At 34.8% G+C, this 17244-nt stretch overlaps 1 protein-coding gene across 1 annotated transcript in view; it reads left to right on the top strand.

The window, feature by feature from the left end:
• LOC145675397 (lysM and putative peptidoglycan-binding domain-containing protein 3) overlaps positions 1-14419 on the top strand; it is a 30305-nt gene extending 15886 nt beyond the window's left edge. The window contains exon 3 of the mRNA XM_081745802.1: positions 4370-14419. Within this exon, the coding sequence (XP_081601928.1) occupies positions 4370-4942 (573 nt within the window). The 3' untranslated portion in view covers positions 4943-14419. The remainder of the gene's footprint in view (positions 1-4369) is intronic.
• The last annotated feature ends 2825 nt before the right edge of the window (positions 14420-17244 follow it).

The raw sequence follows: 17244 nt of genomic DNA, 5'->3' as shown, positions 1-17244 counted from the left end.
ACATACGTATACACAACACACACACAAACACACACCACGTTTAGCAGCCTGGCCATTGCAGAGGTTAAAATTTCCATACCAAGGAAGTTAATGGCAATAATAGACAGCAGTGCGTTTAAAAATAATAAATATTTCGAAATTGACTTATGAGAATTTAATAATTTGAAACAAAATTCAGATCATTGATGATATTTAAAACAGAATAGGGTTAACGTGAACTTAATCGAGAATTTCGTATATAGTCGAAATATAAAAACTGCAAAGGTTGAAAAGAGACATACGAACATACAGGTAAGATAAAGCAGTTCCTTACGAACGAGAGAAATCGGAAATGTGAGTTCTTTACTGGGAGCTATATACTGAATGATAAACTGTAACTGTGGAACGTATAGATATGATCGGAAAGTTTCCTCTCTCACCAGGGAGGCTATACATTTAGATACATATTAGATGTGGATCTATGTGTCCACTAAAGTGGGAATTGTAAAGTTTAGATCCATATTACAATGAAATTGCCTTCCTGAAGGAAAAATGATTGAAAAGAAATGTTTTAGAATGTTGAAATTTTCCGTATCCAGCTGGAAACCACAATCACTAACAAGCACACACATATAGACTGTTGCTCCTAGGGAACTATTTCACACAAACAATGGAATCGAATTGTATACCTAGGTAGTTTCCTGTCAGCTGTTGGGCAGGGATGAACTACCTAAGAGTCCGAACCAAAATACAACCAGAATTTCGAGTTGTAAAGTCTCAAAGTGGTAGTACCTCTACTTGGTGAACTTCATACTAGCTGGACATGCTGAATTTAGCCTCTTCCCAAATAATCTCGATTCAGACTGATTACATAGAAATTTGGATTAACCTTGTGCTTCCAATCAAAAAAGAATTTCTAAATGAGTGGACAGCTCTTTAGTCATGCAAAGGATTAGCACACCGAATCTTCAAGCATGGCTGCAAAACTCGACTGTTATTTGTTACGGACTACAGTGTATCATCTCGTATTTGCCTTACCACGGTGACTGAAGTGGTATTAGTCCAGATTTTTAATTACTCCGATTTAAGTATAGTCAATACACAAAAGCTTTTATTAGGTATACAGCTTGACATAGACCAGTGTAGACTGAGTCTCAGAAAATATTTTAAGTGGAAAGAAGCAAGAATGAAAGCTGATTAAAGAAGAGCAATCCACTTGTTGCATGATGATAAAAGGAAATTTCTTTCTCTTTCCTCCTGTGTGACTGAGATAACTTCCAGCCACTTAGTAACAGGTGGAAAATTAACTTGAAAATCAGCTGAATCATAGCTGAGCTGTCCAGCGACAGCATATCTGCTCTAAACAGTTACCATGGCAACCGCATAAAAATACGACAACTAATTAGAAATACGTTGAATGATAATTCAGAAGAAAGAAAAACATATGTGCAGGTTTCAGTTACCGTATATGGAAAATAAACAAAATTAATTTTTGAAACTATAAAAAGTAATTTTTTAAAAAGATTTTTATACTAGAAATTCTGCGAAGGTTTATGAAATGAATGTTTAATTTAGATTTCACTACAAAATATCCGACATATTAATAAAATAAAAGAAATACGAAAAGTTCAAAATAATTTTTCATCTTCCAAATTTTAAGATTTTACATAAATATAGTTATTTCATTATATTGAGACATTATATCAAAATTGCGTACAATGTCTCCCAAAATTTACGTCGACCGAATAAAGATGTTAGAATTTTCTGCGAGGCCAGAAAGAAAAAAAGAAATTCTGTTAAGTTATACGTAAGTGTAAAGTTAGCAGTTTTTTCTCAAACATAGTACTTAACACATAATCAATTATACAATAAAACGAAATGAAGGAAAATGATAAAAAGGATGCCCTACACACCAATCTTATATAATGAAAAGGATGAAGATATATTGATACACAATACGTATAAACCTAAACCCAATGAAATGTAAAGTGAAAAATGAAATAAAATGAAACTACCTAAAAATACTACAATATAATAAAATGCAAAGTAATACGAGTCTAAATATATAATTTTCCTGCGCTGTAAGAATTTCTGGTTATATTTGATATGTCCAAGTATTTGTGCTTGTTGTATTCTGTATCGAGTGGTTCCAATTCCTAGGGAAATGATACAGCCACGATAGAGGATACCCATACTGACTTGTTGCCGTCAACATATTCACCACAGGGGAAGAAGCTGTTGTTCTGACGGGAAGCCAGGCCGCGGGTTCCCGCCTCAGCGCCATTTCCGAAAAAAAAAGTCGCTGAGGCTGACCACCATCGCCATCTACCAGACCTCATAGCTTGGTGATAGGGTTGCCTAGTTCCTGGGTTGTATGACCAATATGAATCCCGTCTGTTTTATCCATTTCTTTTGTTCCAGTTGTTTCTTGTGGAGAACCAGCTATTTAGCGAATGGTAACTGCTTCGATTTTCCCAGTTCTGCGTATTGGACTGGTTTCTGCTCTCTTTTTGGGAACTTCCGTCACTGCCGACTTTTCCCCCTAAATCCGACTTTTTCCCCTAGATCTGAGATGATGCGTCGTTTTGCACTTTCTTCTTTTGTTTTTCTAGCTTTTCTTGCTTATCAAGCACTTTCCCTTTTTTGATCTGCCGAATGTAAAGTCGCTTCTGTATTCAGTCAGTCACTGGAGCGTCCGTTTCGTTATAACACTCAATTTCGGCGAGTTTTAGGACAGGATGTTGAGAGGACTTTGGTCCGATTACCGAAGGATCGTTCTTCCGTGCAGGCAGACAATTCAACAAAACTTCTATTAATCCATACGAGTCCACCGTCTGCATGACAGAATGGTATTCATTAATAATGTTCCAGGCGAAGTTTGTCATCGTTGCGTACTTCGTTCAGTCGTATCGCATGCTGGAGATGAACTTCTGGATCCTCTCAATCCGAGTAGAGAAGAACGTCTTCCGGAAGTATCGCATGAAGTGCCATAAGTTCTAATCTGGATCCTGATGCTCGTATACCAAGCACGTGCAGCCGAAGATAAGCTTTTGGGAGCCAACACAAGGCAATCTACAAGGGGATTTCGAGGCTCTGCTTCAGTTCGTCCAGAAGCGCCTTTGCTAATTCATAATCTCCAGCGGAAGTCGAGAGGTCCCTAATCTCTGATAAATATATGTTTCGAGCTAAATTGTTATGGTTACTTCCATAAGATTGGTTTCCAGAGGGGACGTACATGCCACTCCAGGGCGAGCAACATTCTGAAAAAATTGTATGGCAGGGTTAAAAGATAAAAAATAATAAATTTAATTTTTGATCGAAATATTGTGGATGTTTTTGTTCAGGCACGTCCGGATGACTGTTTGTTTCCCTCTGAACTCCAGCAATAGATACTTGGAGTCCAGAGACAGTAGTACTTGTCAACACTATATAGATCCCGTAACTGAATAATAATACCCTATCCTAGACCATGTGAATTTGTGTTGGTAACAGGGTGGACTCCGACACATTCATGGGGCGTTCACTCGTTCCGGACCTATCGTGACTTTAGTCTCTCAACAAAACTTTTGGATGTACTCCTAGATAACAACGTCCATGAGTGTCTTTTTTTTTTTTTTTCTCTCTTAGAGATGTCCTACTAATACCTTCCCATTCTACTAATTTTTCAATCACTATTCACTCAAAAAAGTATTCGGCTTTCTAGCTTACAAGGCATAGCTGTGGAATATTAAAATGTTTTATGGAGCGCCAATCGTAAATGGATAAGTGCACTTTTCGCTCTTTTGGGCGGAGAGAAGGTGGATTGAGGAGAGCGACAATATGCACAATATTTCAATTAAATTCAAGTTTTTTTTCTTTTTTTTTTCAGAGACAGATTGATTCAGTGATCAGAGAATTAACTTTATACTTTTTTATACTTTGTTTTGTTTATTATTGACAAATTATTGGATGCAATGTTGCTGAGATGTAAGTGCTCTCAATAGTGAATGAAGGGTATTAATCAAAATGTGTAGTTCGTTTGGACAAACTTTCAATATCCATTTATTGAATTTGATAAAATTTTGTAAATACTGAATCTCTCCTCAGTACAGTTGAGCTTCCTATGAACAGTGGAAAGACGTTGTAAATGTGCTGCATCCTATTTGCGCTCCTTTGCTCTCACCGTAAACTAAAAGTGTCATTTTATTGGTATGACCTTGATAAAACGTTTCCTTTTTGTTTATTTCTTGTATATATCGAAAGTTTATGTAGTTAAAACATTTAGTGTACTTATGTACAGAACTACGTAAGGAAGTATGCATATATAGTGGGGTTTTCTGAATAAATCTTCAAGATTTGTGACGAGACAATAGTATGATAATGATTATTTTTTTTTTATATTTTTATGCAGGTTGCCGAATTGAAAAGGCTTAATAATATACATCGAGAAAACGAAATATTTGCTCGTCAAATTATTAAAATTCCCATCAAAGAATATTCATTACTAACTGAAGAGATACCGAGTGTACATACGAGTAGAAGCAGTAGTGTGGATAAAAGAACAATAAACGAATTTTGTGAAGACTTGGTTGGTGTGCAGTCAGAAGGCAGTGTGGACTTGCTTCAAGCGTCGCCTGTAAAACAGTACCTGGAGAACAAAGATAAAGATATAGCTCGCATTCGTGAGACCGCTCTAGTGAATAGGACGCTGGGGGAAGAAGAAGCAGGAGATTCATTACAAGATGAGTGCTTCCAATCCGTACCTGAGCTGCATCGAAAGTCATGCTTGGGTCAAGGGTGTAGTGGTGCTGATTGGGGGATACACTGGGGCCAGTTGCTGCTATGCTCATTACTTCTTAGTGTTTTTGGACCTATTGTGGTTTATTTTATGTATCAAACTGAGCATTTTAAATATTTGGATAACGATGGCCATAATAGTACTAACGAAACAGGCATGTCTAGTTTCGAACCTCCTACCTCTTAGCGTTAAATGTTTTGTAATTAACAGACTTTATTTTCTCCTGAACAGTACTAATCCTCAACGGTAATCAGGGATTGGGTATTTAAAAAGACATATCAGAATGAAATAGAAAGCGTTAATAACAAGTATGGCAATATTTTGACAGTATAGTTCATTTCAAATATTTTTTACTATGATTATGTTTTCACAGAGAGCTGTGTTGAAAAAGTAAGAGTTCAGGTTGTATGTATCTTAATCCTTATTCGGTATACTTATTTCCTACTGAGTTCCATAATGTTTCGTATGTTTAAAAACTACGTCGTCCCAACAGTGCTTAACAAGCTTACAAATATTGGAGTATAATTGAAGTGGTAAAATAGATTTATGAACTTGTTTAGCAACCTTTGCTTGAGCAAAGGTAAAAAATTGCATAAATAATATCGGTTTGTAAATTAAATTAATAATATTTCTAATTTAATGTCTTGTAATACTATTTTTATTTACAATTAAAACATTATTCTGTACTGAGCACAATGTCTCACCTAGTACACGGGACTTAGGCAGGTTATTAAACAAGTACAAAGATGAAATTTATGTTGCACTTCAGCAGATGAATGTGGAAAGGAAGTTGAAAGAAATTGCGTATAACTTTTGCCTTTGTCTATTTTATCATGTTAATAGCACTTTTAAAAAGCCGTATTTTCAGTACGTTTTATTATTATTTTTAATGTATTCTATCAGTAACTCGATTTTAACATATAGTAAGCTATTACGTTACGTTTTTAGTGTGTATGTATGTTTTAGTACAGAATTGTTTTATTTCGTATCTTATCGTCGCAGCTGTAAGGAAACTTAGAAAACTTGGAATATATTTCATGTAACAGAAATTGTAAGGGTTAATTACTTTTATAATGCATATATTGGTAGAAACATATTTAAGAACACTCATATACTGTCAGTGCCCGATTCATACCAATAAGTAACTGAATAGGGCATGCTGATCTTAATATGAAGGTTCTGTAGACAGATACTGTTCATACCGTTTATAGAGGATGTGGTCAGTGGTCTTTTGTGTGTGTTAGCAGTGATAGAACAACCTCAGCGAACTTGTATTGTGCAATTTAGTAATTTCACGAGCAACCACATAATAGAGTTGCGAGATGCGGGGTGGCCACTCAGCAGAATTATCACTCATGTGGATTTTGACGTATTAGTAGTCCATTGGTAATATAAGCCATAGAGGTCACAGGATCCCCACTTAACACTTAGCTCAACACTTGTTTCTGTGGCTGCTTATGGTGATTGTTCGTTCTACAGGTGAATACTGTATATTTCTGAATATCCTGTATAACATGTTCGTGGTATCCCACTGGCACCATACTGGGATTACTACCTAGTATTATCTTTTTTTGCCAGATCCGTAAATTCTTACTGGGTGTTCTTAAATATGTCTCTACCAGTGTGTATATACAAGTATAATATGAATAGAAATACCTGGATATTTTATTTTCAGGTAACATTGATGTTATTTGATAGGAATCACTGAAATGTGTTCAGTACTGATGTTACAGTGCAATCGTTGAAAAAACAAAAGTATACGTTTATTTTGTTAAAAATGAATTATAATCGTATTGTAAAGTCCAGTAAGTCTTTCTGTAATCTTGCTTTATAATGGCGAACCAGTAGAAATATATTTTATGACTTTTGACTTTTGCAGTTGGCCGAATTGCATTACTTTTCTTGTCTTTTTTTTTTTTTTTTTTTTTTTTTTTTTTTTTTTTTTTTTTAAGATGGGATGTTACAAATATTGTGAAACAAAATATTACAGTTTTTCTTGCCCTGTAAGCTGTATATCCGTCGTATGCAACCATGGCTCATAGTAATCGACATTGGGAGTCTGATCTCCCGAGCACAAAAGCCTGTTGCCTTTCTAACTGATAAAATGTAGGTGTAAGTTATATTAACGATTTTATAATACACATTTTTCAAAGGACCGACCCGAGTTACTTTCTCCTATTTGGAAAATAATTATCGCGCATAATAAAGCGTATTGAGAAGAATACATCATATTAAGTTCAATGTTTAGCTTGGAAATTGCTTCTAAAGATAATAAGATTTAAACCCGGTTTGTCAACTTGCACACATTTTATTCATTTGATTTCAATGATTTAATTCCTTATCATATCTCTCAAGTATTTATTCCAGAATCACTATCGAGCGCATCAGTTACATAATTTGTAATCAAAAAAGTTTCTTGAACTACTCATTTTTGATAAATTTGTGCGAATACTAACAATGAAGGAAGCCGCGATGGCTCAGTGGTAGAGCGTTCACCTCTGGTGCATGGGGTTCTTGGTTCTATCCCAGCTCGCGCCAAGTGAGTTGTGGTGGACAAACACCGTGTGCGTGGGTTTCCTTGGGGTTCTCCCGTTTCCTCCCACTTTCTTCATTCCACCATTTCATTCATTTCTTATCATCACCGTCTCTTTTAGCCTCGCCGACATAATCGTAGGACGTAAATCTTAAAGATTTACTAACAATGAATACAAAACATGATTGATTGCGTGCATGGCGAATATTCACTTGCTTTGTATCTGGGATTTAGATACACAACGCCACAGGACAATGTATCATGTTGGTGGGAACTGGAACCAAAGATAGTATATATGCAAATGTTGTCATGTTTGTCCCTTTTTGAATTACGGTAAAAGTTAAATACCAAGTTAGAACCCATTAAGCTCTATTGAATGTTCTAATTAGTTTCGAAATTCAGAGAAAATTATTGAAGTCTATCTGGGTCTAGAAATGAAAAAGGTTAATAATTGCAAAATATGGATGCAAAGCTTTGTTACATATAAGGAAAGTCATGTTTGAAAATCCCTGGCCATCTCCACCTCTATTTTAAAGGCTACATTCTTGCAAAATAAGAAGGAAATCTTCATCTTTGACTTAAAACAATAATCATGTTGGCCAGAGATATTTGTTTAATTTTATCTATGGATAAGGACACGGGACTTTTCAAAGAAGGGAGAGAGGAGAGTAAGATTTTTTGAACACGGCTGTAAATTAGCATTAGGTACGAGACTATGATATTTTTTTTATCGTAAAAGCTGTGTGTACTACAAAAATTGTAAAAAGCTGTGGGAAATAATTTTTTATGTGCCAGTAATATCTGTTTCTTTAAAATGTTACAGTAAGGACCTACATCTATCAGCATATAGTAAAACGATATCATAAAATAATCTACTAATGCACATTGCATTCTTAAAAATTTTGGAAGTCCTTTCAGTATATTTGTATGGAAATTTATTATAAGGTCTCCCAGAATGTTAAGAAAAAGATGGGAAAACTTTCTTTGTTGAATATGTATATTTTCCTAAAAACAGAAGTGCCCATTTTTCTGTTTTTACCAATAATATTGTGTTCTGTTTCTGTTCAAGATATTACCGACTTTGAAAAATCCGATATATGAATACCCAGAAATAATTTGGTTGTAGTATATTGGAGAACAAAAACTGATATACTTATTATATTAGAATTAATGCTCTAAATTCGTTATATGTTGTTAAATGCAAATTACAATTGTTATCAGATGCCAACAAAAACTGAGCAAAAAATGTACATTTTCGCATAGTTTACTTAGATATGTTGTACGTTTTTGCTTATTTATTTAATATCTTTCGATACAAATTTTGATGCTTTCCAGCTACCATCAGTGGGCTCTATGGTGGACAAACACCACATGCGTGGGTTTCCTCAGGACCTCTTTCCTCCCACTATTGTCATTTCACTATTATAATCCGGTCTTATCATTACTGTCCCCCTTAGCCACGGTACGTAATCGTGGGACGTTAAACTCACAGGTCACAAAAAAAAAAAAAAAACTTGAAATTATACTAGATCCATTAACAATGTAACATCTTTAAATATAGGGCCTAGGAAACTAAATCATCCAGAATTTACATTTAATGATGTCATTCCAGTATTCACCTAGTGAAAGTGAGAGAAAACTTATCGACTGCAGGATTTGAACCAGAAACTCGACGGTTGCAAGGCAAGAACTCTGCTTACTAGCTACACCCTCTCGGCTTTAAAAGGTTGTTTTTTACATATATTATTTTTTTCAGATCCATCGTCAAAGCTGTTTAATATTGAAACATCAAAGGTAATAGATGTATATGTGTATACCGAGTCAAATCACTATGCCCAAGGAAGCTTTTTCGTAACCAAATGGTTAGCGTTTCGCCCTAGGTTCGGAAGATTCGGATTCTGTTCCGAGTAGGAGTACATGTTCGAATCCTACATTACTAAAGGTTCGTATTTCGTATAATCTCGGTGCTGAAAATGAGTACTCATCTCCAAAGAAAATTAAAGTTATCCCAGTGGACTCTCCTATTTTTGTTTCCTTGTGCGTATCAGTCTTGACTTCACTCCTTGAGCATTAAATCAGACTTAATGTTTCATTTCAAAATGTAAACTTAAATGTTGATGAGGTCATGTGTAAGTATTGTACCCAAAGATAGATTCTAGCTTGTTGATCTAACATCTAGGTGGAGCCACTAAATCAATAGAGCCGTGAATTTATTTCTCCAGCTGTTTAACAGGCTGAAGTGGAGAACTCGAATGAATGGATAAATTAATAGGGATATCGCACACAAGAATTCGGTAACTATGGCTTCATTGTACAGATATTAGATTAAAACACACTTTGACAAACTTTTTGTATCGAAATATAACTACCAAGTGTTTTTTCCAAGTTAATTTCAAAGCCGAAGTGAAATTATTTAATTCTAAACCAGGATACCATTCCTTCCCGTGGTTCACGACTCATTCGACTCTAATGTCGCCCAACATATTTCTCCTTCCCTCAAAATGCATTACCTGCTGTTAAACTTTCTGTTCTTTCCTTGGATGTGGCCTTGATTAAAAGTGTTATTATTATTGTTTTATTTTACGTAATTTTTATGGAACTTTTTAGTGACTTCTTTTCTTTCGATCCTCTAAAACTTAAATGATAGATTTTGCGCCATACTCCGATCTTTGTTTGCAACCCTATATAAACCTTATTTGATTCACATGTTAATGAACATAACGATACAAACGAAGTTAATATGCGAACACATGTTTGGTCACCAATAAAATTTCCATTATAAATTTAAAGATTTGATATAAGATGATTATCTTGTTGAGCTTTGTAAAGCATATTTGAGAGTATAAGAAGTGGCAAAATGAAAGATTTTTTTCTTTCTTTTTGTTTATCTGTACACTGACGTGCATCTTTTTAGTCTTATGGCCACGAGTAGAGAATTCTGGTTGAAATGCCCAGACTTTTCTTTTGGGGGGGGGGGGAGAGGTTTTTCATGTAAATTTTGTGCAATGAAATGCTTTTTAAAATTATTTTTGTTTTGCATCAGCTATAGAATATATATATCCCTTCCTACTTTTATTATAGTTCCCCCATATCATTAGCAGATTCATTAAGCTTTTGTAATTAAGGCTCTCGTGTAACGCGCTGTTTTTAATATTAAGGTAGCTGATTGTGAGAATCTTTATGCTGATGTTGAAATTATGTTAAATATTACAGTTGTAAACAATTAATCAAGTTAATATTTTTAAGTATAAACCATAGATATATGCAATCTATTCATTGCAGGAGAACACTAGTGAGTTTGAAGTAATTAATTTTATGTTAACTGTTTTGTAAATATTTATGTTACCCAACATTGATTCATTTTATTATACTATATATATATTGTTATACTTTCACTGCAGCTATATATGAATTTGGTTCGTGACTTTATGGTTGATGATTATCGAGTGAGAAAAACCTTAGTTTTTAAATTTAAGCGTTCAGTTCAGTTCAGTTCAATAAATATTTGTTACTGTTCAATGATCAGTAGTGTAAAATTGTACTGGGTATGTTAAATTTTAGAAGATGATGATAATATGAAATCAGTCATCGCGAAGTCTCAATAAGCTTTCTTCCTCAAACAGTGTCTTGCCATTTCCATTACGTAATATCAGTGTGTTTATATTTCTTTTTATTATTTACTATAAGTATAGTGTGTTAAAATGATTCTACATCATAGGGAAACACTAACACAATATTTGAGAATAAATTTCCGTGACTGATGCTGATAATCTGTAATTGCTAGTTACAGAAAAGTGTTTATCATGTTCGAGTAATTCTATATCGTGTTCGATTAATTCTCTGACATTCTTATTTTACAGGATATGTGAAAATTTGGTAGAGAGACCATTTTTGCATTAAACATGTCATCGAAGACAGCCTGGTTCTCATTGTGATGAATTTTTACGCAAAACAAAAGGCAAAGATTCAGTTTGGCTGTAAGTTGGGGAAATTAGTGACAGAGACTTACGAGACGGTCAGAACAGTCTGCCGCGAAAATGCTCTATCTTGTTGGTGTATGTTTGAACGCCTAATTTAGTAATAGACGTGAAGCCGTTTCTGATTATCCTAGAAGTGGACGTACGTCAACCAGTCGTTCAAAGGAGCGTGTTCGCGACCTGCTGCAGTAAGACCGTCGCATGGCGCCCCGCATCATGGAGGATGTACTGCACATTAACCATGAAATGGTCGGTAGATTCTTAAAGAAGATACGGAAGAAAAGGAAGGTTTGTGCCTCATTCTTTGAGTGACAAAAAGGACAAAAAATCGACCGCTGCATAGAGTTCATTAAGTTTGTTGAGTCGGGCCCTTTCTTCTGGACTATATCGCCAGAACTACGAAACCTATTGCTACCAATATAGGCATCCATGACAATGGGAACCAGAATGTTTTCGATGATCAATATTTAGAAGGGCACAAATGCTCTTTTATCTATGTTCTGTAAAAGAAAAATATCGCCACATTAATCTCACATGATAAACAATTCTCTGTTATTTGCAGATACACAGAGGACCAGCATCAGTCCTGGGACTTAATTTCAAAACTTGTAGTTATATAAATATATTTATGTTTTCAATTGTGCATTGGTACTGCTTACAGATGATTAAAAATTGCATGTACTGGTCGTTTCTTAGAAGTTTTGAAAAATGTAGTTTCAAGATTCTTTTTAAGTAGTTAATTTTACCTTGTTAGATAGCTCGTTCGTATAATTTCTCTGTGATGTAGAACTGTTTGAAATCCCAGCATTTTGTAACATTTATTTAATTACTATTTTTCTAATTTAATTACTATTACTATTCTATATATTTGCTTTTTTCTAAAAATAGATTGTACGTCAAAAGATTCATTTTTTAAAAAATGATAGAGAAGCCATATAAGAAAAACGTGACTAGTAACATTTGAAATGGTGAGAGTGAAAATAAAGAAAGAAAAAAAAAAGACTTAATCGTTAATTTGTGTGATAATAGTTCAGGTTGTATAGTTCATTATTATTATTATTATTGTTTTCATATAAATAGGAAGTTCCTTCGGTTCTTCTACTCTTCAATATTTGGAATTCATTTTGAAGTCTTCAACTATTTTCCTGTGGACTTCGTCTTCTTAACATGTCTTTTTTTTTTCTTTAAATTAATTTGTAGGGAGAGCGGATGATATGCTTATCGTATATATATATATATATAATGTGATCGGAAACGAAAACTTTCCAGTGTGATGTTATGGTTTCTATACCTTAGATTCTGTTAAATTCATCATATGAGTTTCTTGTTACTTTCTTGTATGAGGTACGTTGTCTCAAACATTTCTTGGTAAAAATCTGTGTGTAATTTTCACGTTTCAATTTCCCGTAAGTTTGGACAATTTTTTTCTTTCTTTTAAAATAGTGTCGAACAGTGTATTGGAATTCTTAAAATAGTTTAGAGTCGAGTAACGAAGTTTATGTTTTATTGCTTATGGAATGTTACGGACCTACTTTACGTGTGTATATATCAAAGGTTATTTCTTAAAAAACAAAATTCGAAAAAAAAAAGGAAAAAATGCGTAGGAGTATATTGATGCTTTAAAGTCGATTTTAAAGCCTAATGTAAAAGTATAGATGGAGAGTAATTATCTTATACAGGCTGAGATAAAAATCGCTTTTCAAAAAATTTAGAGGTGAAAACGAACTTCCTTAACTTTTCTTCTAATGAAAAATTTTAAATCATCTTTCACAATTTACTAAAACAAAAACTCTTCAGAATTTATATGTGATAAAAAATCTCAACAAATGTAAATAATTGTGTAACTAAAACTAATTCATAACATATTTTTAAATTTATTTTAAAGCTTGTTGTGTAATACGCTGGTAAGTTTTTGATAAGTTAAGCAATGAAATTAAAGATGTAAGTGCTTGGGGAAAATACGATTTCTTTCTATGGCTTTCTTTCTTCTTCTTCTTCTTCTTCTTTTTTTTTTTTTTTTTTGTCAGAAAAAGAATTGATGTGTTGTAAAAATTTAAATTTGACTGCGAAATAGCCTTCAATAGATTTAATTTTGTAAACTGAACTCACTTAAGGTTTTAATAGAATATCTTAAGCTCAGAATGAAATGTTTCCCGAATGGAGAACCGAGATATAAGCGAAATTTTACACCAAAACAAAAGAAAGGTTTTGTATTTTCTTTGTTTATTGTATTTTTTTCTTTTCTACCAGTTTGAATGTAGGCAACCGGTGAAACACATGTATCACGATGTATAACTTTCAGGCACTTGAGATGATTAGGCAACCAAAATGACACCTTGGATATGGTGTCTAGCATAACTTGCATTTGCTGGTAATCAGTTCAATACCAGTTTGAAAATCAAACAAGATACCCAGTTCCGGATTGCACATAGAATTAATGCTGTAAATCCTCTTTCTTAATTTTAGAATCCACTACAAGTAAACAAAACTGGTACTTGATAATAAAGTCACAAGGAGCCAAAGAAAAGCGAATTGATTTTTTTTTTTAATCGTTGAGAGGAATAAACACATATCTTCGTTTTACCATCGTTTGTGGTAGAAGATCGTAATGTCGGGTGTAAAAACCCGTCTAACATACAGTCAGTTTCTTATCATTAGATCGTAGAACTTGCTCTTAATCAAGAAGAATTGGTTACAGGTCTCCTTTCCTCCCGTATATATGTACTATTTAAATAAAAGATTTTTTTAGACTCCATACCCTTGACATACATGCTAATGGTGAAATATTTTATTTGTATGTAATATATGTATTGCTTTTGTATTGTACATTAGTGAAGAAAAGCTGTTAATTTAATATGATGATATTTTTTGTGGTTAGAATGAGCCTCAGAAATTAGTATAATTATGCCATAATTGTAGTTTCAGAAATGGAACTTTTGTTTTTTATTAATTGCAAATGTTTATTTGCGTCAATTTGAATAAATTGCTTGAGTAAGAGTTTGTGTTTTGTAATAAAAAATGTGGGACTCATACGAAGAGAAGTATATTTTGCTAAAAATTGTTGTGTTTTATTTGATACCAAGTGGTGTATTTTTTAAGAGAAAAAAAGGATTGAAAGATTAATAAACAAAATATGTTTTGTTTACCACTTTATTTAGATCTTATTAAGAGTTTAAATTATTAGTAGTGTCCCCCCAACCCTTCGGCTTGTCTGCAAATTGCCTAATGCTAGCGACATTCTTGGCTTCATATAGGAAGCAACGCAGCTAATGACAACTATTATCCTGACTGAACTATTGGGAGTTAGCGTGACTAACAGACAGGCGTCTTGCCTAAGCTTCATATAGGAAGCAACGCAGCTAATGACAACTATTATCCTGACTGAACTATTGGGAGTTAGCGTGACTAACAGACAGGCGCCTTGCCTAATTATTGTCGCCTAGATGTTCATGCAACACGTAAGTTTTACCTGTTTTGAAGTTTCCATACTAGCGTTACGTACAAATAAATGTGCTTTTGCTTTATAATAAGTGTTTCGGAAAGTAAAATGTACCAACCCCGACTGGATTGGTTTCACACAGGATAGGATCTATTGGCATTCTTTTATCTCTGGAGCGATGAACCTCCGAGCTCTCAAGCCGTATAAATTATTATTAATAAAAGAAAGGCTGATTATGCAGTTACAGTGAGATTTCTTTCTATACAATGTGGGCACAAAAACGTTCTCCGATTTCGAAAGGGTATAACTTCAATACATAAAGGCTTGTAGTGTCTTCTTTTGGTCGTCATAGTTGCATGAATTCATAAAGGTTTTAGTGGTATTGGTTTAAATGACAAACGCTCGAAGTGTGGTCCACCTGTTACGCGGAAATATCGATGCAGTAATCCAGTTCCAATCTTATATTGTGAAGTGCATCCGATGTGAAAGAGTTGATATCAACACGGATGTGTTCTCGAGAATCAGATAGGGTTGTCGGTAGTGGTGATGCATTCTTCGCCCTTAACAACACACACACAGACACAAAGTCCAGTGTCGTAGACACTGCTTGAAAACAACTTGATTATTTGATCTAGTACAGCCTATCCATCGGTTTTTCAGATTCTCGTTTGGAAACCTGTTTACAGCATGATACCAGTGTGGCAGCGCTCTATTGGTGTGGAATTAGTTCCTCTCTCTCTGCAGCTATGAAACAGTCGCGTAGCAACGTTAAGAATCATCTGTAATTGTTCCTCAAAGAAAAACATAGTGTACATTTGACGCTTAGATAAAGCATAAAACGCATTAATTTTGTGAGTGAAGTGGTATGTGGATTTTCGTTTCCTCAGATCCTGACGTTATGCCTGTTCACCTTTCCCGTAGGTAGAAGGACCCCTCATTGCTGAAAATGACCTTCGTCTGCAGGCTCTATCGTCCTTCATTAAATCTGATGGCCTCGCAAGACTCGTCGCTTTACCTTGTCTCGAGGGACAACTTCTAAAACAATTTCACCTTCTAGGGTGAAACGGTAAATGTTTGCTTATTGTTGTTTGTGGCAGCTGCAACTGAGTAAGCTTTACGGTATTGATTTGTTCGGGTTGTAGAAAGGCTTCTTTCACGCGATTCTCAATTTCTGAGATGGCCAGGATGCCTTGTTTTTGATCACAAATATATTCTGTCTCACTAAATAGATTTGTGCGTCGTTGGATCAACATCAAAGTTTCGTTGGAACGCACGCTGCACATTCATAACACTTCTTTCGCAGTTGTAAGAGACACTGGCTTCGTTGATGTGGAGTGAACGTCTGTTTCAGTATCACTGCCTTCTAGAGATAGGAATAATCAAATTAACTCAGTTGAGTTAATTGAACCATTGTCAACTTATTCAAGTAGGTATTTTATTTTATGACATCTTGATATCGGAGATTGTATTTGAAGGGTCCAGGGGAAGAAACTGATAAGTCCAAAAATCGATATTTTTTTGTTTTTGATACAGTGTTGTTCTATGAAAACGGACGTTTCTGTTGATTTAATGACGAGGGGAACACTATGATAAGTCCGAAAATATTTACGAGTAAAGAAAACCCATCCTGGGGAAGAATATGTTAAGTCCACGACCTTCTGGGGAAAACGCTGTTAAGTCCAGGTTATTGCTGTGTTGTACAACTGGCAGCATTGATATCGGCCATTTAAGAAATTACTTGTTCACAGGCTCCGTTCAGAAACGTGTTCTAGTTAACGTGAAGTTTACAATAAAACGTGGGTTTCTTTAGTTGTTGTGGTTAGTGGTAATGATCAACAAAGCATGCATGATTCCCTGAGTGAAGAAGAACCTGCTCCACCTTCAACATCTAAGAAAAAACCTTCATATGGAAGAATTCGAGATGTAATGCAAAACTCAAACGACAGAACTATGAGACCGGCCCAGAGTGCACCTGCAAACGACGTTTTGAGAAGGTTAATGATTTAGGAAAACAAGAAATCATTAGACGAATGAACGAAATGGTGTCAAATGATGAAATTAACATATACCTGTCAGGCCTAATTGTGACAATACCTGTGCAGAGACGTAGGCCTAGGAAAAACGAGAGTGAAGCGTCTTATTGTGATGCATCATATTCATACCGACTGCGGGTGGTACAGTTCACAGCAAAAAAACCTGCAACATGAGCATGTAAGTTTATTGTGAAACGACGAAGTCTTTTGCTCCAAAATAAGTGTGCAGGGGAGGAAACCGAGGTTCCTCCTGGCATGATTCGTGCCACTTAGACATTATGTTGATACCCTGGGCTGTTAGGCGTAGTTTCACAATAAACTTACATGCTCATGTTGCAGGTTTTTTGCTGTGGACTGTACAAGAAGGATAGACAGAGGAGGTCACTGTTTGTAAAGTTGCATTCGCTTCACCTCATGGTATTGGTCGCGGGAAAGTTGATGATCTTACGAAACATTTGAAAAATACTGGCAATCCTCGGCCTATGATGGCAAGATTTAAACGTATT

This window comes from Thermobia domestica, chromosome 2, assembly GCF_964235325.1.
Source record: "Thermobia domestica chromosome 2, izTheDome1.hap1.1, whole genome shotgun sequence".
In the NCBI taxonomy this organism is placed as follows: domain Eukaryota; kingdom Metazoa; phylum Arthropoda; class Insecta; order Zygentoma; family Lepismatidae; genus Thermobia; species Thermobia domestica.
The sequence above is the reverse complement of the archived record's forward strand: the minus strand, read 5'-3'. Positions and strand labels throughout refer to the sequence as shown.